The sequence below is a fragment of the Phocoena sinus genome, chromosome 9, assembly GCF_008692025.1.
Source record: "Phocoena sinus isolate mPhoSin1 chromosome 9, mPhoSin1.pri, whole genome shotgun sequence".
Classification (NCBI taxonomy): Eukaryota; Metazoa; Chordata; class Mammalia; order Artiodactyla; family Phocoenidae; genus Phocoena; species Phocoena sinus.
The window spans coordinates 68,784,889-68,809,468 of record NC_045771.1 but is presented as its reverse complement, the minus strand read 5'-3'; the positions used below and the strand labels follow the sequence as shown (position 1 = coordinate 68,809,468).

General features: G+C 35.9%; 1 protein-coding gene across 1 annotated transcript in view; it reads left to right on the top strand.

Moving 5' to 3' along the window:
* The window catches only part of AGMO (alkylglycerol monooxygenase), a 385,663-nt gene that overhangs the window by 179,576 nt on the left and 181,507 nt on the right, over positions 1–24,580 (top strand). The window contains exon 8 of the mRNA XM_032643037.1: positions 23,208–23,274. Coding sequence (XP_032498928.1) covers positions 23,208–23,274 — 67 coding nt within the window. The remainder of the gene's footprint in view (positions 1–23,207; positions 23,275–24,580) is intronic.

Genomic DNA, 24,580 nt, shown 5'->3' with positions numbered 1-24,580 from the left:
CCCTCCAACAGTGCAAGAGGATTCCCTCTTCTCGACACCCTCTCCAGCATTTACTGTTTGTAGATCTTTTGATGATGGCCATCTGACCAGTGTGAGGTGATACCTCACTGTAGTTTTGATTTGCATTCTGTAATGATTAGTGATGTTGAGCATCCTTTCACGTGTTTGTTGGCAATCTTTATATCTTCTTTTGAGAAATGTCTATTTATATCTTCTGCCCATTTATGGATTGGGTTGTTTGTTTTTTTGATATTCAGCTGCATGAGCTGCTTGTATATTTTGGATATTAACCCTTTGTCTGTTGTTTTGTTTACAAATATTTTCTCCCATTCTGAGGGTTGTCTTTTCGTCTTGTTTATGGTTTCCTTTGCTGTGCAAAAGCTTTTAAGTTTCATTAGGTCCCATTTGTTTATTTTTGTTTTTATTTCCATTTCTCTAGGAGGCGGGTCTAAAAGATTCTTACGTGATTTATGTCCTAGAGTGTTCTGCCTATTTTTTCCTCTAAGAGTTTTATAGTGCCTGGCCTTACATTTAGGTCTTTAATCTATTTTGAGTTTATTTTTGTATAAGGTGTTAGGGAGTGTTCTAATTTCATTCTTTTACATGTAGCTGTCCAGTTTTCCCAGCACCACTTATTGAAGAGGCTGTCTTTTCTCCATTGTATATTTTTGCCTCCTTTTAAAAGATAAGGTGACCATGTGTGTGTGGGTTTATCTCTGGGCTTTCTGTCCTTTTCCGTAGATCTATATTTCTGTTTTTGTGCCAGTACCATACTGTCTTGATTACTGTAGCTTTGTAGTATAGTCTGAAGTCCGGGAGCCTGATTCTTCCAGCTTAGTTTTTCTTTCTCACAATTGCTTTGGTTATTTGGGGTCTTTTGTGTTTCCATAAAAATTGTGAAACTTTTTGTTCTATTTCTGTGAAAAATGCCATTGGTAGTTTGATTGGGATTGCACTGAATCTGTAGATTGCTTTAGGTAGTATAGTCATTTTCACAATGTTGATTCTTCCAGTCCAAGATCATGGTATATCTCTCCATCTGTTTGTATCATCTGTAATTTCTTTTATCAGTGTCTTATAGTTTTCTGCATACAGGTCTTTTATCTCCTTAGGTAGGTTTATTCCTAGGTATTTTATTCTTTTTTTTGCATTGGTAAATGGGAGTGTTTCCTTAATGTCTCTTTCAGATAGTTCATCATTAGTGTATAGGAATGCAAGAGATTTCTGTGCATTACTTTTGTATCCTGCTACTTTACCAAATTCATTGATTAGCTCTAGTAGTTCTCTGGTAGCATCTTTAGGATTCTGTATGCATAGTATCATCTCATCTGCAAACAATGACAGTTTTACTTCTTCTTTTTCGATTTGGATTCCTTTTCTGTTTTTTCTCTGATTGCTGTGGCTAAAACTTCCACAACTATGTTGAATAATAGTGGTGAGAGTGGGCAACCTTGTCTTGTTCCTGATCTTAGAGGAGATAGTTTCAGTTTTTCACCATTGAGAATGATGTTGGCTGTGGTTTGTCACATATGGCCTTTATTATGTTGAGGTAAGTTCCTTCTGTGTCTGCTTTTTGGAGAGTTTTTATCATAAATTGGTGTTGAATTTTGTCGAAAGCTTTTTCTGCATCTACTGAGATTATCATATGGTTTTTATCCTTCAGTTTGTTAATATGGTGTATCACATTGATTGATTTGTGTATATTGAAGAATCCTTGAATTCGTGTGATAAACCCCAGAAGATCATGGTATATGATCCTTTAAATGTTCTGTTGGATTCTGTTTTCTAGTAATTTGTTGAGGATTTCTGCATCGATGTTCATCAGTGATATTGGCCTGTAGTTTTCTTATTTTGTAACATGTTTGTCTGGTTTTGGTATCAGGGTGATGGTGGCCTCGTAGAATCAGTTTGGGCATTTTACTCCCTCTGCTATATTTTGGAAGAGTTTGAGAAGGATAGGTGCTAGCTCTTCTCTAAATGTTTGATAGAATTTGCCTGTGAATCCACCTGGTCCTGGGCTTTTGTTTGTTGGAAGATTTTTAATCACAGTCTCAATTTCAGTGCTTGTGATTGGTCTGTTTATATTTGCTCTTTCTTCCTGGTTCAGTCTCGGAAGGTTGTGCTTTTCTAACAGTTTGTCTATTTCTTCCAGGTTGTCCATTTTACTGACATATAGTTGCTTGTAATAATCTCTCTTGATCCTTTGTATTTCTGCAGTGTCAGTTGTTACTTCTTTTTTTTGATTTCTAATTCTGTTGATTTGAGTCTTCTCCCTTTTTTTCTTGATGAGTCTAGCTGATGGTTTATCAATTTTTTTATCTTCTCAAAGAACTAGATTTTAGTTTTATTGATCGTTGCATTGTTTCCTTCATATCATTTATTTCTGATCTGATCTTTATGATTTCTTTCCTTCTGCTAACTTTGTGGGTCTTTTGTCCATCTTTCTCTAACTGCTTTAGGTGTAAGGTTAGGTTGTTCATCTGAGATTTTTCTTGTTTCTTGAGACAGGATTGTAATAAACTTCCCTCTTAGAACTGGTTTTGCTGCATCCTATAGGTTTTGGGTCGTCATGTTTTCACTGTCATTTGTTTCTAGGTAATTTTTGATTTCCTTTTTGATTTCTTCAGTGATCTCTTGGTTATTTACTACTTGGTTATTTAGTAGCATATTGTTTAGCCTCCATGTGTTTATAGTTTTTTAGTTTTTTTTCCTGTCAACCATCAGTGATATCTTGTCTCAAAGGTTGTGGTTGGAAAAGATACTTTATAAGATTTCAATTTTCTTAAATTTACCAGGGCCTGATTTGTGACCCAGGGTATGATTTAGCCTGGAGAATGTTCCATGTGCATTTGAGAAGAAAGTGTATTCTGTTGCTTTTGGATGGAATGTCTTATAAATATCAATTAAGTGCATCTTGATTAATGTATCATTTAAAGCTTGTGTTTCCTCATTTATTTTCAATTTGAATGATCTGTTCATTGGTGAATGTGGGTGTTAAAGTCCCCTACTATTTTTGTGTTACTGTTGATTTCCCCTTTTATGGCTCTTAGCATTTGCCTTATGTATTGAGGTGCTCCTATGTTGGGTGCATAAATATTTACAATTGTTATATCTTCTTCTTGGATTGATCCCTTGATCATTATGTAGTGTCCTTCTTTGTCTCTTATAATAGCCTTTATTTTAAAGTCTATTTTGTCTGATATGAGAATTGCTATTCCAGCTTTCTTTTGATTTCTATTTGCATGGAATATCTTTTTCCATCCCGTCACTTTCAGTCTGTACATGTCCCTAGATCTGAATTGGGTCTCTTGTAGACAGCATATATACCGGTCTTGTATTTGTATCCATTCAGCCAGTCTGTGTCTTTTGGTTGGAGCATTTAATCCATTCACATTTAAGGTAATTATCAATATGTATGTTCCTATTACCATTTTCTTAACTGCTTTCAGTTTGGTTTTGTAGGTCTTTTCCTTCCCTTGTGTTTCCTGCCTAGAGAAGTTCCTTTAGTATTTGTTGTAAAGCTGGTTTGATGGTGCTGAATTCTCTTGACTTTTACTTGTCTGTAAAAGTTTTAATTTCTCCATCGAATCTGAATGAGATCCTTGCTGGATAGAGTAATCTTGGTTGTAGGTTTTACCCTTTCATCAGTTTAAATATGTCCTGCCACTCCCTTCTGGCTTGCAGAATTGCTGCTGTAAGTCCAGCTGTTAACTTTGTGGTGATTGCCTTGTATGTTTTTTGTTGCCTTTCCCTTGATGCTTTTAGTATTTTTTCTTTGTATTTAATTTTTGAAAGTTTGATTAATATGTGTCTTGGAATGTTTCTCCTTGGATTTATCCTGTATGGGACTCTCTGTGCTTCCTGGACTTGATTGACTATTTCCTTTCCCATGTTAGGGAAGTTTTCAACTATAATCTCTTCAAATATTTTCTCAGACCCTTTCTTTTTCTCTTCTTCTTCTGGGACCTGTATAATTTGAATGTTGGTGTATTTAATGTTATTCCAGATGTGTCTGAGACTGTCCTCAATTCTTTTCATTCTTTTTTCTTTATTCTGCTCTGCAGTAGTTATTTCCACTATTTTATCTTCCAGGTCACTTATCTGTTCTTCTGCCTCATTTATTCTGCTATTGATTCCTTCTAGAGAATTTTTAATTTCATTTATTGTGGTGTTCATCATTGTCTGTTTGCTCTTTAGCTCTTCTATTTCCTTGTTAAACGTTTCTTGTATTTTCTCCATTCTATTTCCAGGATGTTGGATCATCTTTACTGTCGTTATTCTGAATTCTTTTTCAGGTAGACTGCCTATTTCCTCTTCATTTGTTTGATCAGGTGGGTTTTTACCTTTCTCCTTCATCTGCTGCATATTTCTCTGTCTTTTAATTTTGCTTAACTTATTGTGTTTGGGGTCTCCTTTTCACAGGCTGCAGGTTCCTTGTTCCGTTGTTTTGGTGTCTGTCCCCAGTGGGTGAGGTTGGTTCAGTGGCTTGTGTAAGCTTCCTAGTAGAGGGGACTGGTGCTTGTGTTCTGGTGGGTGGGGCTGGATCTTGTCTTTCTGGTGGGCAGGGCCACGTCCAGTGGTGTGTTTTGGGGTGTTTGTGAACTTAGTATGATTTTTGGCAGCTAATAGGTGGAGTTGTGTTCCTGTCTTGCTAGGTGATTGGCATGGGGCGTCCAGCACTAGAGCTTGCTGGCCGTTGGGTGGACCTGGGTCTTAGTGTTGAGACAGAGATCTCTGGGAGAGCTCTCGCCTATTGATATTATGTAGGGCTGGGAGGTCTCTGGTGGTCCAGTGTCCTGAACTTGGCTCTCCCAAGTTCTGACACAAGGCCAGAGCACCAGGGCCCTGTCAGCCACATGGCTGCTAGTGTTGGAGGATCTCATGCAGAGGCGGGGGGTGGCTGTGGCTCACCACGGGGACAAGGACACTGGCAGCAGAAGTTCTGGGAAGTAGTCCTTGGCACGAGCCCTCCTGGAGTCCGCCCTTAGCCCCACCAAAGAGCATGTAGCCTCCTTTTGTTTGTTTGTTAATGAAATGTATAAGGTGTTTACAGAGCCCCTTTAACTTGGTAGAATATGAATTCTCAGTTTTCTCTTGCCAGTACCAGGTAGCAGTTGAAATTCCTGCTCATTACCCTCGTAACTTTTCAGCAAGTTCCTTAATGTCTTGTCCCATGCATGAATAATATAAGAGTCAGCCAAGACTCTTAATTCAAGATTCAAGTTTGAGGGCAGTATGTGAGCTGTTGATGTGGCTCCTCCCCTTGTGGTGCCACAGGATTTCTCCTTTCAATTTGCAATCACTCTTGCAGTCTCAAAATTTGATCTCTGACTTCTAACCTAGTGGGACCAGCACTTTCTCTTCCAGCTCTACCACCTCCAGCTCCCCTTTTCCTTGCAATCAGGACATGACTTAGTGTGGCCATTCTAGTAGAATCCTACTGTGCAGACTATATCCACCAAGAACAAACATCACTGTTTTGCCATCACTTGCCATCAGTTATCTAGTTGACAAGCTATGAAGAAAACAAATTCTTCTCATCAGCAACACCATAAAATCATGCAACTGCCCCAATCAGATCTTTTCTCTGTGGATATATTCATGATAGACCTGTACAGTAAGGGTCAGTAGAAATTAGCATACAGGAGAACTGCAGAGTGTAATGTGCACAGTTAGAAAGCATGAGAAACATACAGTGGTATTTTGAAGCAATATAGCTAGTGAGACTATAGAAGCCAGAAGTTTGTAGAAGCCAGGACATATAGAGAAGAATAGGAAAAAGTAACGCGATAGCAGCAAAAACAATAGAGTGGTAGCAGCATGAGCAGAGAATTAGGACACCTGAATTCTTGATGATATAACTAATAAAGTATTTTGCTTATTGCCCTTTTGCATCCAACATTATGCTTCTCATGGAAGTTTGGCAGTATTTATCTATTCTTCAAAATCTTATCAGGTCTACTCAAGACCCAGTCATGTGTAAAAATTTAGCTTTCTTTTACCTAGCTATATCTATTTTATTCTATCTTTTTAATAAACCATTGAGAAAGAGTGAAATATGTAATATTTGTGACATAAATTTTAAGTCATAATTTTAGAGAAACATGTTTATCTCAAGTCTCTGTAGCTGTTGTTTTGCCCTTTGTGTAGGTGGGAAATGTGTTGGAATTATTAAGCTAGTCAACAAGTCTTTTTCATTAACAGATTTATATTCATTTTGCATAAAGAAAAGTGACATCTGGGAAGACATTCTTGAATATTTAACATACTATAATTATTTAAAATTAAATATGAGTATTGTAAACACACAATTATTCATCTCAAGTGCTTTTATTGAAACACAGTAAAAGTAAGAAATACCATTTGCATACTGTAAACTGTGTTTTTCCTTTTGGGGTCTTAGAGATTAAATTACCTGAATTTAAATCCTGACTTCATTTATTACAATCACTGTAACTTTGTGTGTGTTTATTTTTAATTAAAGTATAGTTGATTTACAATGTTGTGTTAATTTCTGCTGTACAGCAAAGTGATTCAGTTATACATATATATATTCTTTTTCATATTCTTTTCCATTTTGGTTGATCACAGGATATTGAATATAGTTCCCTGTGCTACACCATAGGACCTTGTTGTTTATTCATCCTATGTATCCAAATGTATCCATTTCTCCATCCTTGCATCTGCTAATCCCAAACTCCCAGTCCATCCCTCCCCCACCCTGCCTCCATCTTGGCAACCACAGATCTGCTCTCTATGCCTGTGAGTCTGTTTCTATTTCATAGGTAAGTTCATTTATGTCATATTTTAGATTCCACATGTAAATGATATCATATGGTATTTGTCTTTCTCTTTCTGACTTACTTCACTTAGTATGATCATCTCTAGGTCCATCCATGTTGCTGCAAATGACGTTATTTCCTTCTTTTTTATGGCTGAGTAGTATTCCATTGTATATATGTACCACATCTTCTTTATCCATTCATCTGTTGATGGACATTTAGGTTGTTTCCATGTTTTGGCTGTTGTGAATCATCACTGCAACTTTGGACTGTTTACCTTCCTATGCCTCAGTTTCCTCACATGTAAAATAAAAACAGTAACACTATGTAGCATTGTTGTGAGGATTATAAAAGAGTTCATGTTACAATCTGTTGATTAGAACAGTTGGCACATAAAAAGTACTAAAAAATGTTTTCAGTGCTATTATTGTTGTTGTTACTATTTCTGCACTCTAGATACCTGTTTTATTGTATGTCACTTACTATTCATTCCTAGCCATCATTATAATTATTTGTGTATATTTTACGACATAATTTTAATATAATACATACTTTAGTATGAATTACTAATAAGAATAAATGCAGTTGGATTTTTTTGTTTTTTAAAACTTATTATTTATTTATTTATTTTTAATTTTTGGCTGTGTTGGGTCTTTGTTGCTGTGCACGGGTTTCTCTAGTTGTGGCAGGCAGGGGCTACTATTCGTTGCAGTGCATAGGCTTCTCATTGTGGTGGCTTCTCTTGTTGTGGAGCATGGGCTCTAGGTGCATGGGCTTCAGTAGTTACAGCATGTGGGCTCAGTAGTTGTGGCATGCGGGCTCTAGGGCCCACAGGCTTAGTAGTTGTGGCACATGGGCTCTAGCACGCAGGCTCAGTAGATGTGGTGCACAGGCTTAGGTGCTCTGCAGCGTGTGGAACCTTCCTGGACCAGGCATTGAACCTGTGTTCCCTGCATTGGCAGGCGGATTCTTAACCACTGCACCGCCAGGGAAGTCCCATGCAGTTGGATTTTAAACTTGAATGATTAATTAACGCACAAATTTACTTTGGGAAAAAAAATTCATTCTTAACCATAAGAGTTTCAGATTGTTATCATGAAGTGCATTGATCAGGTTTTTTAATATCTTTTCTTGTGTGATTTAGAAACTAATCAATATAAAAAATTTGCCAAGTTCTGTATATCTTGTTAAATATTTTAATTATTATATCCCACAGACATGCACTCAGTGGCTAGCCTATTACATTCCTACTCTTGCATGTAATAACAAAAACCAAAATTGGGTTAAAGACTGGAATAATGAGATGCAATATTCTGGAAGAAGGAAAAGTATCTGAGCTTGAAAGATATTTAAAAAAAGAGAAGTTTAGGAGAATAAACAGTTACAGTCATCCCAGGCCAATAATTCTCAGTTACTGATAGTTGTTATTGGCTGAGATATCCCAAGGAAAATACGATTAAATGACATTTCTGTTTGTCTATTTACTTATTTCATTTTGTGTATCATATACTTAGCCAGTACTCAGTTTTTCAGCATTTTATTAAGTTATTAGATTTATTATTTATTTTAAAATTAAATTTACCTTATTTTATTGCATTATAAAAATGTTTGAAAATATTAAATTTTAAGCATCTTAACAAATATTATCTCATTAAATCTTCAAAGCAACTCTATGAAATACGAATACTATTTCCTCCAATTAAATATATTAAGTAACTTATTCTGGGTCATGTGATTGGTAAATGTGAAAGCTGGGCTTTGTATCCAGTAGTCAGGATCCAGATTCCTTGTTCTCATCCACTACACTATACAGCTTCCCTGTAGATGGGTCGTTTCTGATCCTAATGGTATAATAAAATAGCTACCATGTATTAAGCACTGAGTATCTGCCAAGCAAAAATTTTTCATTTAATTCCCATAAAATAATTTGAGTCACTAAAGACCAATTAAACTTTTACAGGTTGTAAAGAATGAATGTAAGTTCAAATAACTTCAGTTAATGGAGCTTTATTTTAAGGGGACAACATATAGAAGTACCTGTAGCAGGAAACCATACCAGAAATTTAACAGACAATTTTAGAAAACTGAAATTTTTATATTCACTAACTCTGTGAGCAAACACCGTCTCTTTTAAAGCTAAGAATATTGAGATTCTACAGTTTATATAAGGTAACATAGCTGGCTCAGAGCTAATTTTTTGCCATTACTCACACATCGTACTTCTTCAAACAAAATTTTTATTTGATTACATCTCAGTATAGCCTGGCAGAATGCCACAGGGTTCATAAAGAATCAATATGGTACAGTGAAAAGATCATGGCTATTGGTTACTTGAGACAGAGCTCAGTTGTAATATTACCTATACCAAACTGCTGTGTGAACTTCACACACATCTACTTGTCCCTCTTAAAATTTAATCTATTCTCAGGCTGCTCCTGCTGAAAATTATTTGGTGATGTTCCATGGCTTGCTGAGTTAAGTCTAAATTTCTTGCATTTTATGTTTCTCACGCACTGCCTTTCAAATAGATTTCCTGATATATATCCCATTACTTTCCATTCTGTACAATTCAGTCAAACTAGACCATTTCCATTTCCCAAATACATCTGATATATGATCATTGCAGTGCCTCTCCTTTTTATATTTTCTACATGTTGCTATTCTATACATTTTGCAAGGCCCAACTCCGTTCCCTCTTCTCCATAAAGTGTTTCCTTTATTAAGAGCAAACACATATGTAGCTCAGACCATGTGTCAGTCACTATGCTAAATATTTCACAAGATGTACTTATTTGATTATACAATGTATTTACTAATGCAACCCTGTTGTCCCCATTCAAAATGAAGAAATTGAACTACATAGAGATGAACTTGTTTAATGTTGTTGCAGCTAGTTTGTAGTAGATCTGTGGCTCAAAACCTGGTAAACAATTCTCTCTCCTTTCCTCCTTTGAAATCCTGTATCATTGATTTCACATCTCTTGGTAATGTCCCAGTTTGCCTGGTGCAGCCCCAATGTGTACCTTTTTTTTTTTCTGGCATAATTGTTACTAGCACACCCTTTCACTCTCTTAAGGTATTCATTGTACACTTGTGTGTTTTCCTCCTAAACAGCTCTTTCGTCTCTCTTCCCCTTTTTGTTTCTACTGCCTCACCTTAATTTATGCTCTTATCATCTGTTACATAGATGGTTACTACAAAATTCCTTTTTTTTTCTATTCCTGCAGACTCTTTCCTCTCCTATATATTTGCATACAACTGTGGTGATCATTTTAGAACCCAAGCAGTATCAGGGCACACCCAACATGAAACAAACATCAGCAACAGAAGTTTTTAAATGGCTCTCTATTGCCTCCAAGATAGAATCAAACACCTTACATACATACATAGATTTTAGCAGCCTTAGAATATGACCCTGCTTACTCTCCAGTCTCATTCCATTAGTTAGCTGGTCCAGCTAAACCACACTGCTTTTTGCTCCCTAAGCATGCCCAACACATTTTTTCCCTCTGTATTTGCATAGGCTCTCTCTGTGATACCTTTTTTCCAGACATTCCCCACAATGCAACTCAATTACCACTTCCTCTGGAATGTCACTTTTTCATCTCTTAGTTAAAGTTGAGTGCACTTTTCTTGACACTACCCCGTGTCCTATTTCCATATTGGCAGCTAATGATAAAAAGCATGGGCTCTGTTGGGAGGGCATAAATGAGATAACATATCAGTTGTTGCACATAGGAAGCATCCAATTAATAATGGTGAAGTTTAATTCTTATACCACTGTATTGTATTTATTGCTTAACTCTGCTTCTTCCATTATTCTCTGAGTTCCTTGATAGCAGTAAGTGTCCCTCATCTATTATGTGAGCATCTATTTACGTGTATGTGTACATATATTATATAAATACATACAAACTTTAACAAAAACAAACAACAGTATTTAAATAGACAACTGTAACTTGCTGATAATAATTATTAGTGTTAGATATTAGTAAACATATGTGTATACATACTTGTATTTATATCTAGAATATACTTATGCCAGATCCCCTAATAGAGTGTAAATTTTTGAGGGTGATGATTACATATCTTTCGGAACTTGGGGGAATGAGTAAGTTCTATTTCAAAATATATGCTTTTGAAAGATACTTATTTTAACAAAAATCAACTTTCATGCTTTTTTTCTATCCAGTGCTTATTCCAATAGTACCTAATATCATAAACCTTTTGTTCTTGAAATAAGTTGAGACATTTCTCAGCACTTGTGCTTTCCTTACTCCCTTACTCTGTTTGACTTCTTCCTGAATTTCCGGTTCCAATTCTCTTTTCTTCTCTCAGTATTGTTCCTTCTTAGAATTTAATTTACTTCACCATTTTTAGGTTGTCTTCAAGTAATTGCATATTTAGTGTATAGCTCTAATACGAATTTTCTTATGGATTTAAGATCTATCTTTTGAATGTTTGACTTAACATATTCATAGGAATATTTGACACCACTCTGAGCCGACATTTCTAAAACATATTCCATTTCAGCTCTTCTCACCTCAAATCAGCCGTTCTTCTTTGTTTCCATTGCTACTTGAAGACAGTGTCAAGATCAAATCCTGGTGTCACCTTCAACTCCTTGATCTCTTTAGTAGCCTATACATGTTCTCTCTAGAAGAAATCTTCTGTTCTACAGTTACCTTTTAAAATAATTCACCCCCACCCTGCTTATTCTTGTATAAATTAGTAGTGCTTTTCCACATGTATTAGATATATAAATCTCTTTGAAGTTCATATGTTCAAAAAATATTTCTCAAGCAGTTACTCCGGGCCAAAGAGCGATTCCAGTTTTCTGACCTGGGTTGGCACCCTTTATTACTAACATTTTGAGGATCACAACCTCCTTCCAGAAACTGTTGGATTCTGGTGACTCTTTGCCAAAGGAAGAAACTTGACAAAATATCAAGAATTTTACTGAGTTTCCTGAAGATTATCAATAAACTGTTTAAAAATTCATAGATCACCATATTCAAATATTTGTTGTGAAAAGATTGGAATTGGAGGCCTTCAGACACAAGACATAAGATCGGAATCTATAACCAGAATTGAAGAGAAAGACATTTCAGGAACAAGGGAGTAGTAAAACATAATGGCATAAGGTTTTATAATCAAAGAGAAGTCTATCCTCTGTTAGAGGTTTGTACATCTTCTTCACTAGTGTGTTCCCAGAATATAAAAGGTACCTACTTAATAGGAGCTCAAGACATGTTTGTTGAATGAATGCGTGTGGACATTTAGGAAAGTTATTTAAACTCTCTGACATTGCTTCCAAATCTGTTAACTGAAAGTAGTCATACCTACCCCATAAGAGTGTTATTAGGATTAATGACATAGCATGTATTAAGTATATAGTCTGGAAAATAATACGCTTTCAACCAATAGCAATTATGAAAAAGCAAAAAAACCAACCAAAACAAAACAAACCCTGCATATTGGAACTGGTACACAGAGACAGAGCTAATAGAAGCAGGTATAACTGTTGCACGTCATCCGCATGCATCAGAATTATTTGTGCTTACTCAAGATATAGAATCATGGTCCCGTTCTGAGAACCACAGAATCTAAATCTCTGGAGAGCAAGAGTAGGAAACTTGAGCAAGCTTCCCAAGAGATTAGACTGAACATTGTTGTGATGAAGTTTGAGCATAACGAATGCAGGAGCTGAAAGTAAACTTCTTGAAGACAAAGACTATGTTTTATACGTCTTTGCTTTCCCATTGTCTTGAACTTGGATGATTATCAGTAAATATCTTTTTCATGAATGAATGAATTCATCATGTTAACCAGATTCTTTATAATATGTGTACATATTGAAGAGAAGCAGAAGGAGAAACAAGAAGAGAGTACCCATGGCAAAGATTTGGATCAGAGAGCATGTGCTGTGGAATGAATTGTGTTCCTCCAAAATTAATATGGTGAAGCCTTAATCCCCAAAGTGATGATATCTGGAGATGGAGCCTTTAGGAGGTAATCAGGTCTTGAAGGTGGAGCCCTCATGATGGGATTAGTGTTCATAGAAGAAGAGACAAAGAGGAGAGGATACAGAAAAAAGGTGGCTTTCACAAGATGCTAAATTTGCTGGCACCTTAATCTTGGACTTCTTCCCTTCTATCACTGTGAGAAATAAATGTTTGTTGTTTAAGCCACACAGTCTATTGTATTTAGTTACAGCATCCCAAACTGACTAAGACATGATGTACAGTTAAAAAATAAATAAATAAATCTTTAATAAATTCTGAGGGACAAGGGGAGAAGTTGTCCTTTAGCTTGTCCTTAGAAGGAAAATATGCAAATAGGAACAGGACAAATTAATTTATGACAAACAGATACTTGTAGCTTCCAAACAACTAATTGAGAAATCATGCTATGATATTTGACTTTAAGCAATTGGTATTTACAAATATTTAACAGACTAAAATTTATAATGAGTGACAGGAGATCTGACCTATGAGATTGTAAACATTAAAATGCAGATTTATATCTAATGCTTAGAAACTGCCAGGTACATGGTCAGTAATTACTGACATTTGTTGATTAATGAATGTAAAAGCGACCCTGAAATTGGGAATATGATCATCATGGCAGACACAATGTACTGAGCCTTAGAATGAGCCAAACATTTGGAGCTTGTGTAAGAACTACCTAAACTCTCAGTTTGTCAGTTACCTTCTTTTAACATGGTGTTACTACCACTAATAACAATGTGGTTCCTTTTCTCACTGAGTGACCAAATTGGTAAATATAAAATGATGTTACACAAGAATGAAGTTTTACATAGTTATGCTTATGAATATTTCCCATTTTTCTTAGGTCAATTTAATTGGTGTTGCTTTATAGAAGTCACTTGGAATCCACCTCCCTTTGAAGGAACACATTCAGCAGCTACTTACATTCATTTTTCTAAGGAAAAGTTAAAAGTGTTACTCAAAATGTAAGCTGAGATGAATTCAAATAGAATGCTACCTTGTCCACCTCTTGTCCTCTTGTTTGAGGAATAATACAATCATAAGTGACAAGAGTCAGCCTTCAAGGTAATTTATTACAAACACAGTTCTTTAAAACCCTTGTTTATTGTATAAACATAGCCAAGTCTCATTCTTCTTAAAACCAAGCTTTTAACTCTTTAACCCTGTGGTATGGATTCATCAAAAATTTACTCCCTATGAAGCTCTTTATGATCCCAACAGTCCTGATTCCTCCAGATTGTTTTATTTCCAAACTATAAATATTGTTTTTTCACTCCTTAGTATGGAAATTCAGCTACCTCCATATTACATGCTTACTGAAGTAGAAAACTGCCTAATCAGATAGGAAAACATTTGGCTGTGAATAAATCAGCATTTGTCGAGGATTTCAAAGTGTGAAAGTAGGCAGACAAGCCCAGATCCTAAGAGCTCTGCTTTCTCTTGCTTCCCTGTAGAGAAATCAGAGGCTAATATGGCCTCCACTACCATCTGTCTAAATACTTGAATGTGTTGTCTTGAATTAACACAGCAGATCTAGTGGGGGGTATAATTAAGGTTTTATTTTTACATTTCATCACCAGATGCTCTACAGTATAAATTTATCCATAAGTGTTCAGATTGATTAAGTTTTTAATAAGGAAAACAATGGGTGTTTAAAGATCAACTAATTCAGAACAAGAAGTAAAATTATTTTAATATGTTGACTTGTAGTATTTATGGATTTTATCCTTTTTCTAAAACTTTAAGTGAGGAATTGCTATAGATTTTTTTGAGAGAGAAAAAACTATTCATACATAAATATATATATACAAACAATAAAAATCTAACATTGTCATTCATTCTACCTTTAAATTAATAAACTACCTGCTAATAAATTGTAATTTCCATTGGTTTATTCTGTGACCTTTCAAAAGATCTTAACACAGTACTTTCCATAAAATATGCGCTCAGTAAATACCTATTGAATAAATGAAACCCACATAGGTTGTTTTAATTTCCATACAGTCAGATGAAGTTTATGAACAAGGGAGAATTCTCTACAGCATTCTCTGGCAACAAGCAATGGGACTGTTTGCAAAGCAGCACTATAGAAAACTAAGCAAAAGCATATATCTCTATTAAGGGTAGTTTTCAGCTTGAGACCTGGAAAAGGAACTCAATTTGCTTCTTGTTAAATAAGTCTTGTGCCAGTTACATATTCAAATTTATTAAGCTCAAATGTCTCTGCTGTGCATTGTAATTGAAAACAAAAAAAAAAAAAAAAAGAATGATTTTCTCATCCTTCCCGCAAAATCACAAAATTTTACGAGAAAGACAAGTTTTTAGAAAAGCTTTGTTTCTGAAATCGCTTTACCTTTCCATTGAAGAGATGGTTGGACTGTAAATAAGCTTCCTATGTGAAGTACCTGCATATCGCTTTATTTCTTTTTACTTCTAAAACCTAGTAAAGTTCATAGAAATTCAATAAATGCTTGCAGAATGAATGGAATCCCTGACAGGAGACTTCTTGCTCTGATTATTTTGCAAGTAGCTTTTAATAAAATACTTTGATAAGGACTTATAAATACACGTTTTAATCCTCTGAAACAGATTATTTCCAACCCTAATAGAAAACCCTTACTGGTAGTTTGGTACCTAAAACTGTCATTGATTGGTATTTGAGTTTGTATTTAATATTTAGTATATATAATAAATATATTTAATAGAAATAAATATATGTATATACATTAATCTTTTTGTCCTTCGGGTTTTTTAATCTGTAAATGGGACTAAAATACTGGAAGGCATTATTGAAAGGTCATAGAAATATTTATAATCACTTACTTTTCAAAAAGATATGCATGAGCCTATAGTTAATTGTAAAGATCTTTCCAAATAAAAGATTCTCCAGATTTTTAATATAAAAACACCCATGCATACACATATACATAGGTAGAAAGGCAGATAGATAGATAGATAGATAGTTGAAAGTAAGAAGGAAAAAGTTAAAAAGAGAGGAAGGAAGGAAAAAAGGAAAGAAGGAAGAAAGAAAGAAAATTAGATAAGAAAAAGGCAAGTAATCATAATATAACTGTTAGTCCATTTAATTTTAGTTTGGGTTTGCACTGAATCTTGCCACTAATTTACCTGAAAAGTTTTGCTGTTTTTAGTCTGCACTTCAAGCATATGTTTCTTAGTTAAATATAACATGACAATGATTTTTATATCAGATGATAAATGTATTGGGAGCTGGCTTAGCATTTCCCTTAAATACTGATGCAGTGAAACCCAGAGGCCTGCAGTGGTATGGGTCCCTCTGGAACATCAATCACGCATGATGCTGTAAGGAGAAGTCTTGATTACTTAGAGTCAATGTCGTCACTGTAACCTATGCTCATCTGAATGCAGGCATTTTTCTGCTACAGAGATTTCATTTCACTTCACCCTCAACCCAGTCGCCCCTCAGCATTTATCATATTGTTAGCACATTCATTTTTATAATGAGAATTCTGTAAAGCACATGCTTTTTAAGACATGTTTTCCCTATTATAATTTTTTCCTCTCAGACAGGATGTGTGAATATTTGTAAGCATCTCTTATTTGGAAAGAACTTTACAGATAACTATAAGCTCATGCCTTCTTTCTTAAAAGTAAGTTGTTATAAGGATTTCTGTGGCCTTTCAATAATATATTTTAGCATTTTGGTGCCAGTCTGCAGATAGAAAAACTGCAGGGTAGAAATGTAATATGGTATTCACATATTATTCCAAAATTGGGGAAAAAATAGAATTAAAGTTTTTAAAATTAGATTTAGAAAGTCTCTTCCCTATCCTCAATAGTCAAAATGAGGTGAGAGGAGGCGATTTTCTAAGCAATACAGACAAACGAAATACTTTTCTCTTGAATTAATCACTTTTGTTGAAAGGAAATCTTGTCATCCAACTTGACCATCCGGTAATTATTTCTGTATTCTTAACTGAACTATAAAAATCTAACCCATGTTTCCCAATCAGAAGAATCCGTGAAACTAATTAAGAAATGTATAGAATGGACTAAGTTACTTTTATAAGAAATAATTTCAGACAAGACACTAATTTAAAACACTTACTTTGATGCTTGTAGAGTTCAACTGTAAGTGATTTTTCAATTTCAATTGGAAAGACCTATTGAGGTATGTTTTTCATGTAATGTAAGGTAGTGAGAAAACTTCTGAGAACTATATCATGGAAAGAATTAATTGCAATCGGTTCATAATAGACATTTAAATATTTGATTTACCACGTGTACTTAGTTTATCAATTTCCAAAGCCAAATGATTTCAGGCTGGTAACCTACGTACTATGAAGGTGTCATCACTCTTTTAGACTTGTAAGTTACCCAGCTCACTCAAAGTGTAACTGGAGGGTGGGTGGGGTGCGGGTGTCATGAGAACTCTCAAAGGAACTTTCAAAGGCACTTGATGACATGGAAACTACATTTTCTATTTCTGATTCATTTCATTGAAACTGAAGCCCACACAAACTGGTGCTGAGAGCATAAAGGTAATTCAAGAAATTCAGCTGCCTATGATTTTCATAATTCAATTATCTCATCATCTAGCCTCTGTGATTTTCTGTGTGTGTTTTGTTGTTGTTATTGTTGTTGTTAGCCCCTTTATTTTAATTATTTGTCTTAATTTTTCACCTCACTAAAACAAAAATTATGTTTGGACTCACTTTCCTGGCTTTAAACTCTAAGGACACGCCAGACTCATGTTTTGCCTGTAGCCTTGGCAGTAACTACCAGGCTCATTCCCTAATGCACCCCTTCCTCCAACTTCCCAATTAGAAGACAGAAATTATACAGAGCCTCCCTCCTGAACTACACAAGACTAGAGCACAGTAAGACATTCACACCCATGACACAGAGTTTCTCCACCTTGGCACTATTGACATTTTGAACCAGATAACTCTTTTTTTTTTTTTTTAACATCTTTATCGGAGTATAATTGCTTTACAATGGTGTGTTGGTTTCTGCTTTACAACAAAATGAATCAGTTATATATGTTCCCATATCTCTTCCCTCTTGCGTCTCCCTCCCTCCGACCCTCCCTATCCCACCCCTCCAGGCGGTCACAAAGCACGAGCTGATCTCGCTGTGCTATGTGGCTGCTTCCCAGATAACTCTTATTTTCGGGGAATGTCTTGTGCCCTGTGGGGTGGTTAGCGGCACTAAAACCTACTACTCAGTAGATACAATAGCACTTTCCCCAGCTGAGACAACCAAAAATATCTCCAGACATTGCCACCAGTCCCCTGGGAGCATAATCACCCCTGTTTAAGAACCACTACTATAAAGGCAGAAGTGTGGAGGGCAGTAAAGTTGACTTATCTACCCAATATAATCTTGCTGAGAAATCACTATGTGCAAACCAATGTTGTATGTGCTGTGAGAAACTTCGAGAAGGGTGAGACCCAGTTTCTGTCTTCACAGAAATGAACACAAATAATTAGGACATAGGACAGACCAACATAAAAAGTAGTGGTATCTTGATATGTACTCAGAGAAAGGAAAACAAAATTCCCTTTAGAAAAATCCAGAAGAGTGCTTGGAAAATTTAACTAGGTCTTGGAGGTAGAGCAGGATTCCAACAGGTCAGGATGGGACATGAAGGTCTTAGAGGCAAAAGTAAGAGCATTGGGATCGGTCTTGAGGAAAAATGTGAACGGCTTTGAATTCCAGATGTTTTGGACTTTATTTAGTTCATTATGAAGATCCTTTTATTTGAGTTCATTTTAGTTTTGATGAGAGGAAATGACATGATGAAATGACATGATGAAACTCATGGTTCCTGTTCTCTTACTTTTAACTCTTCTTCCCTACATCCACCATAAATTGTGGAGAGAGAAATAAGGAGTTTGTGACCACTCCAGCAAATCCAGTCCAGAGCAGTTCTGCTGGATAAAGGTTAATCAATAGAATGGATGGAGCTTATAATTATAAAATTGTTACTTTTATTATTTATTTATTTTTAATAAATTATTATTAAACAAGTAAAAGCAGCTTAAGAAACAATCTTTTTGGAAAACAATGATTTCACGAAATAGGCAGAAAAAAATGTTAAAGTTACTGTTTTTGAAGATTGGGTGGGAAATTAGCACCCAAGTTTTAATAATACAGAAACTAAAAACACAATATAAATAAGAAGGGCAAAGGCAACAACCTAAAGCACTCTGTTTAGGACATTGATTCTTTTTTTTTTTTTTTTTTTTTTTTTGCGGTATGCGGGCCTCTCACTGTTGTGGCCTCTCCCGTTGCGGGGCACAGGCTCCGGACGCGCAGGCCCAGCGGCCATGGCTCACGGGCCCAGCCGCTCCGCGGCATGTGGGATCTTCCCGGTCCGGGGCACGAACCCGCGTCCCCTGCATCGGCAGGCGGACTCTCAACCACTGCGCCACCAGGGAAGCCCAGGACATTGATTCTTAACCTTTGGGGACTTATGTATCCCTTTGAGTGTATTGTGAAAATAGTAGTTTTCCCCAAGAAAATACCCATAGTCACATATTCATAAAATTTGGTATGACACTTCAGGGTGTTCTTGGCCTTCTGAAGCCCATAAATGGCCCTTCTAGGCATCCATGGCCCTCAGATTATAAAACCCTGATAGAAAACTATAGGCTACAAGACACAGACCGTTGCTTTAGAGACCTAAGAAGCCCCAGAAGTGCCTAAAATACCATGAGCGCAATGTAGAAGCTGAAATTCCTGGGCTCTTTCTAAATAACTGGATTTCATTTTGAAATGTAGTCAAAAAGCACTTAGTTATCATTTCCCGTTAAAGTTCTAAAAATTTAGATTTATTTGATGGGAAAAGTTCTATATCTCATAAAGCAACATGATAGAAAAATAGAAGGATTACTGAGTTGAAACTGAGAAGACTTTAGGGCTTCTTCTAAGATGTTTAAACTTGGATTAGTAATTTAACTTCTCCGAGCTTCAGTTTTATGCTTTTTTGTAATAGAGTATTGCACTATATTATTTTTAAGTCCTCTATATGTTCTGAAATTTTATAATTTAAATTAACTCATCTAAATCTAAAAAAAGCAAGACAAATAACTTCTAAAAATGAGAATAGCTCCAATTATGTTCACAGTAAAATATTTTCGGGAAATGATTCAAAGCTAGATGCGGTTGAATTTCTAAATGACTGAATTTGCAAAAATGGATGATAAGTCGTCACACTCAGCTCTTATTAGTTATTAATTACTTCTCCATGACTTTGAATCAGAAGGGTTTACTACAAGAGAGGTTCTGACTGGGCTGTCTGAATGATGAATCATTTCCCACACCAAGGTGGTCTTCCCCAGCTCCAAGGTACTCATAGGCACTACAAGGAAATTTAACTCTGGTTGCCTGTGTTATACTTGGCATTTTACTAAAAAAAGAAAAAAAAAGGAATTTTCAATATTGATATCACCATGCTTTAGCCTGCAGAAGCAAAAGATTTTCTTTGAGGAAAAGTACTTGACATTAAAAAAATAATGCCCTCAGCCAAGGCTCCAATCATCTGAATTCACTTACCATTTGTGGGGCTTTAAATCTGGCTGCACACACGCCGGGACCAAGGATTAGAATGCATCTGGGTAGCAGAAACCAGTTAGTGTAGTCTCCTCTACCCCCTTTTGTTGTCTGTTTTTGTAACATATGTTAGCCACCAAAGACACAAACAAGGATAAAATGGTTTTCTCCTTTCCCATCTGGTTCTCTGCCAGAGATACAAAGCCTGAGCAGAGCATCAGATTTCAATGTCCTGACTGCTGAGAAACCCCCTTCTTGTTCTCTATCCGTCACCATTCTTCTTCTCAACAAATATTTTTCCACCAGTACAAAGCAATGTAGTCCAATAAAATTAAGGGTTATTTCTACTTACTCCCCTCCCAATTTCTGGTCATTAATAGTGCATTTGTGGGATAATATTTTTGCCTCTTATTTCACAGGACTGTGGTCTGATATAAGGGCTATATATTCACCGTATTTTGAACTCCTGAAATTAAAAACTATAGAGATTTTTTTCATGTATAAATGAGTTCTGTTGTATGAATCAACGAAAAAGTCTTATGGATCAACAAAAAAAGTCTGTTGTTTGGATCCCATAATACATTTCTTATGGATAACTTTAAAAATGGCTATAGAACTCTAGATTAGAAAAGAGAGACAAGAAGAAAGAGAGAGAGAGAGAGAGAGAGAGGGAGAGAGAGAGAGAGATAACATTACATATCCTCTGCATTGCAAACATTTGCATCCTTTGCATGCCTGTACCGTAATGGAAACCGAGAACCCCTTAGAAGCTGGGCAGCAGGGAAGGAGGCAAGGACTGTTTCTTTCAGGTGTGCAGTGAGTCTAATAAGGAGATGCTGGTGACACCTGCCCTATGAAGAGATGCAACATTGTTATGTGGCAGCGCTGCTGCTGCTTCTCCTTCAGGAATGTGCAGGACCCCACAAGCTGAGGACCGTGTGGCTCCTGCGGCTGTGCATGTCTGCAGAGCAATTGCAAATTGGGTGTTTCAGGGTCAGAGGTTGCCAAAAAAGTATTAAACCCTGCTATATAAAGAGTTACAACATAGATATGTGTTTGGGACTATAGGGCTCTATCAATATTAATATTTTCAACTGACTGAGCATTACTGTATATTACTAGAGTAGTAATTTCTTTTATTTAAATTTGTCTTAAAAATTTTAAAACATCCAGAAAAGTAGAGAGAATAATAGAATGAATGTTTCTAGCTCCATAACTTCAATTTAAAAATCATTATGATATCTTGTAATAACCTATAATGGAAAAGAATCTGAAAAATAATAGATAATAGATAGATATGTATGACTGAATCACTTTGCTGTACACCTGAAATGAATACAACATTGTAAATCAACTATATTTCAATAAAAACACTATGATTTTGATTCATTTTCATCAGTTATTCTTTTTTTCTTTTTCCTTTTCATTGCCAAATATGATGAATCAAAACCTAGATCTCATGTCACGTATACTTTAGTTATACAGCTCTTAAAAAACTATTATATTTTCTCATGCAATGACAATGCCATCATAACTCCTAATAAAACAGTATTTTTATCATGTCATACTATGTTTATAATCAGTTTTCTCTCATTGCCTATAAAATGTCTTTTATATTTGGTTTGTTCAAATCAGTATCTAAACAAGATCCCCACAATACATTTGGTTGTATGTATCTTAAATATCTTTTCATCTGAAGCAGTCCCAGCTCCCTGTTTTTTCTCGGACCACTGACTTGTTGCCAAATTCATGTCAGTGTTACGATTTCAGTGACTATTTTTCCCTTAAGTAGCATTTAACATATTACTTTATTCCTTATATATCCTTTAAATGGAAGTTAACTTTAAAGGTGAGTAATTTCTTAAAATATCGATGTATTGATTTTGTCATAAATAGGCTCTAAAAGATCTACTTATACTGTGATTAAAGAAAAGTAAAAGACTGTTATCTGCCATGGTTGATGGAAGAAAGAATAATGTAACTGAGATGAAAAGCGTTCCCACATTCTCCAATATTAACTGTATGACATAATGGATATCTTAAATACGGCCTGCTGTTCTAATTTATGGTAACTACCTGGTTTCTACACTCTTTAGAGTGTGCAGACTCGGGCATACGGGGTTCTTACTGAGAAATGTTGAGAGAGAACATTAGAGAATAATAGACGCGATTTTAAAGGTTCTTTAATTCCAAAAAAAGCCCCTTTACATATTTGACTTTGAATCGTGCCTCAGAAATGGACTGGAAGATGGGGCATCTACAGTAAGAGGACATTTAGGAGTCTATTTGAATAAGCAAGGATCACCGTAATGCAACTGCAATACTAAGTTACTGCATGACTGATTATTGGGTGAAACCAACTCCAGAAAACAAATATAATACTGGGATTCCCTTCGCCTAGTTCTGCTCTGTTAACATAAGTCATCAAAGACATAGCTGATGGATGAAGAACATAAAGTGACATGAAACTTAAAGAAGTATGCCGTGGCAATAGTAGCATCTAAATACAGTAACATTTGTAATCCTCAGAACATTATTATGTAGATACTATTATTTCCATTTTAAAGATAAGGAATCTGACTTATAAAAAGCTTAAGTAATTTCCCCAATACCACATAATAATAAATAGAGGATTCAGGGACTGAACTGAGGCAGTCAGTTCACTACTCTTAACCTCACTACTATACTATATTGTCTCTTAGAATATCGTGATGAGCTAATTGTTATCTTTATATGAACACCAGAAGATAGAGAACCTTCTTCGGACTCCGATGCCAGCCATGGAACTAGCAATATTTCTTAACCCATATGGGATTTTAATGTGAGTACTTAAATATTATATATAATTTAATAACTATGTTCCTTTTCTTTTAAACAGGTCATCGATAACCTTGGTCCTTTGGAACTGATTCTTAATACTCCTAGCCATCATAGGGTTCATCATGGTGAGGAAATTCGATCTCTTCTTTCATTCCTTCCTTGTTTCTTGAAAAATGACATTATTATTTTGTATCACTTCAGCACAATTACCCAACCTAGTCACCACACACTGCAAATAGGCATTTGCTGCTTCCTTCGTACCTGGACAAACCTAATCTATAAAGAAAGGACTGGAGGAAAACAAAACAAAACAAAATCCTCTCCATAGCTGACTTTTGAATTTCCTTTTTGCTTAGCTCTCTTCAGATGTAATGGAAAAAGGAGTTAACCGGCTGAGGGGGTACACACTTCATATTGTGAGGAGCTTGTTGAAAGTTACTCCTTGACCCCACGCTGAGGGTCATTCCTGTGTACAGTCAGAGTGTCTTGGTCTTAAAAACTGTTGGTATTTAAGGAAAGCTTAATAAACAACACTTCACTTCCCTGCCTAAATTCTATGAACAAACTCAACATACACTGCTTTTTCCTGACAAAAAAAATTCCATGTGACTAGTGCCTAAGGTTTAAAGACACTAGCTTAAGAAATAACAGAAGTATTTACATTTGCGCACCAAAAGACCTGTAAAGAGTGTGCATGTTGGCATTATTTGTATTAGGTAATAGGAAAAAAAGATATAATTTGCATGTTTGTCAGCAATAGAACAGATACATTGTAGACTATTCATGTAATGGAGAACTATATTGCAATGAAAATGTCCAAACTATTATAACATGTAATGGCATGAATAAATCTCACAAATGCCATTTTGAGAGAAGGAAGCTAGTAAGAAAATATTAAATATTATTGTTCTGTTTTTCTAAGTGTCCAGGCATCACAGGCAGTAGTACTGGCACACGTCAGGCCTGCCTTCCCAAGGTGGGCAGGTCCCTTTCTCTGGGGCAGGGAGCAGAGCAGAAGCACAAGCTCCTCCAGGTGGGGAGAGGGTGGGGTCCTGCTGCACATGTGCAGTTTCCCCTTCCAAACTCCACAGTCATACCTCCACCACAGGGAATTATTACTGAGTTGGTGCAGGGGTCAAGAGCATTATGCTCTTGCTGTTCCCTCCATATTAAAGGAAACACAAGGACTGGAGAGAAACATGTCCACATTGAAAAAGAAATAGTTGCTAGTTTCCTGTTTGGCCTTAGAGCACCTTCGCACGCATGTTGCTTTATATCAGGCATTCTCAGCCTCTGCACTATTAACATTTTGGACCAGATAGTTCTTCACTTGGGAATGCGGGGTGAGCGTGCGGGCTGCCCTGTGTATGATAAGATGTTGGTCTCTACGTATTAGATGCTAATAGTATCCCTTCCCAGTTATTGACTCTT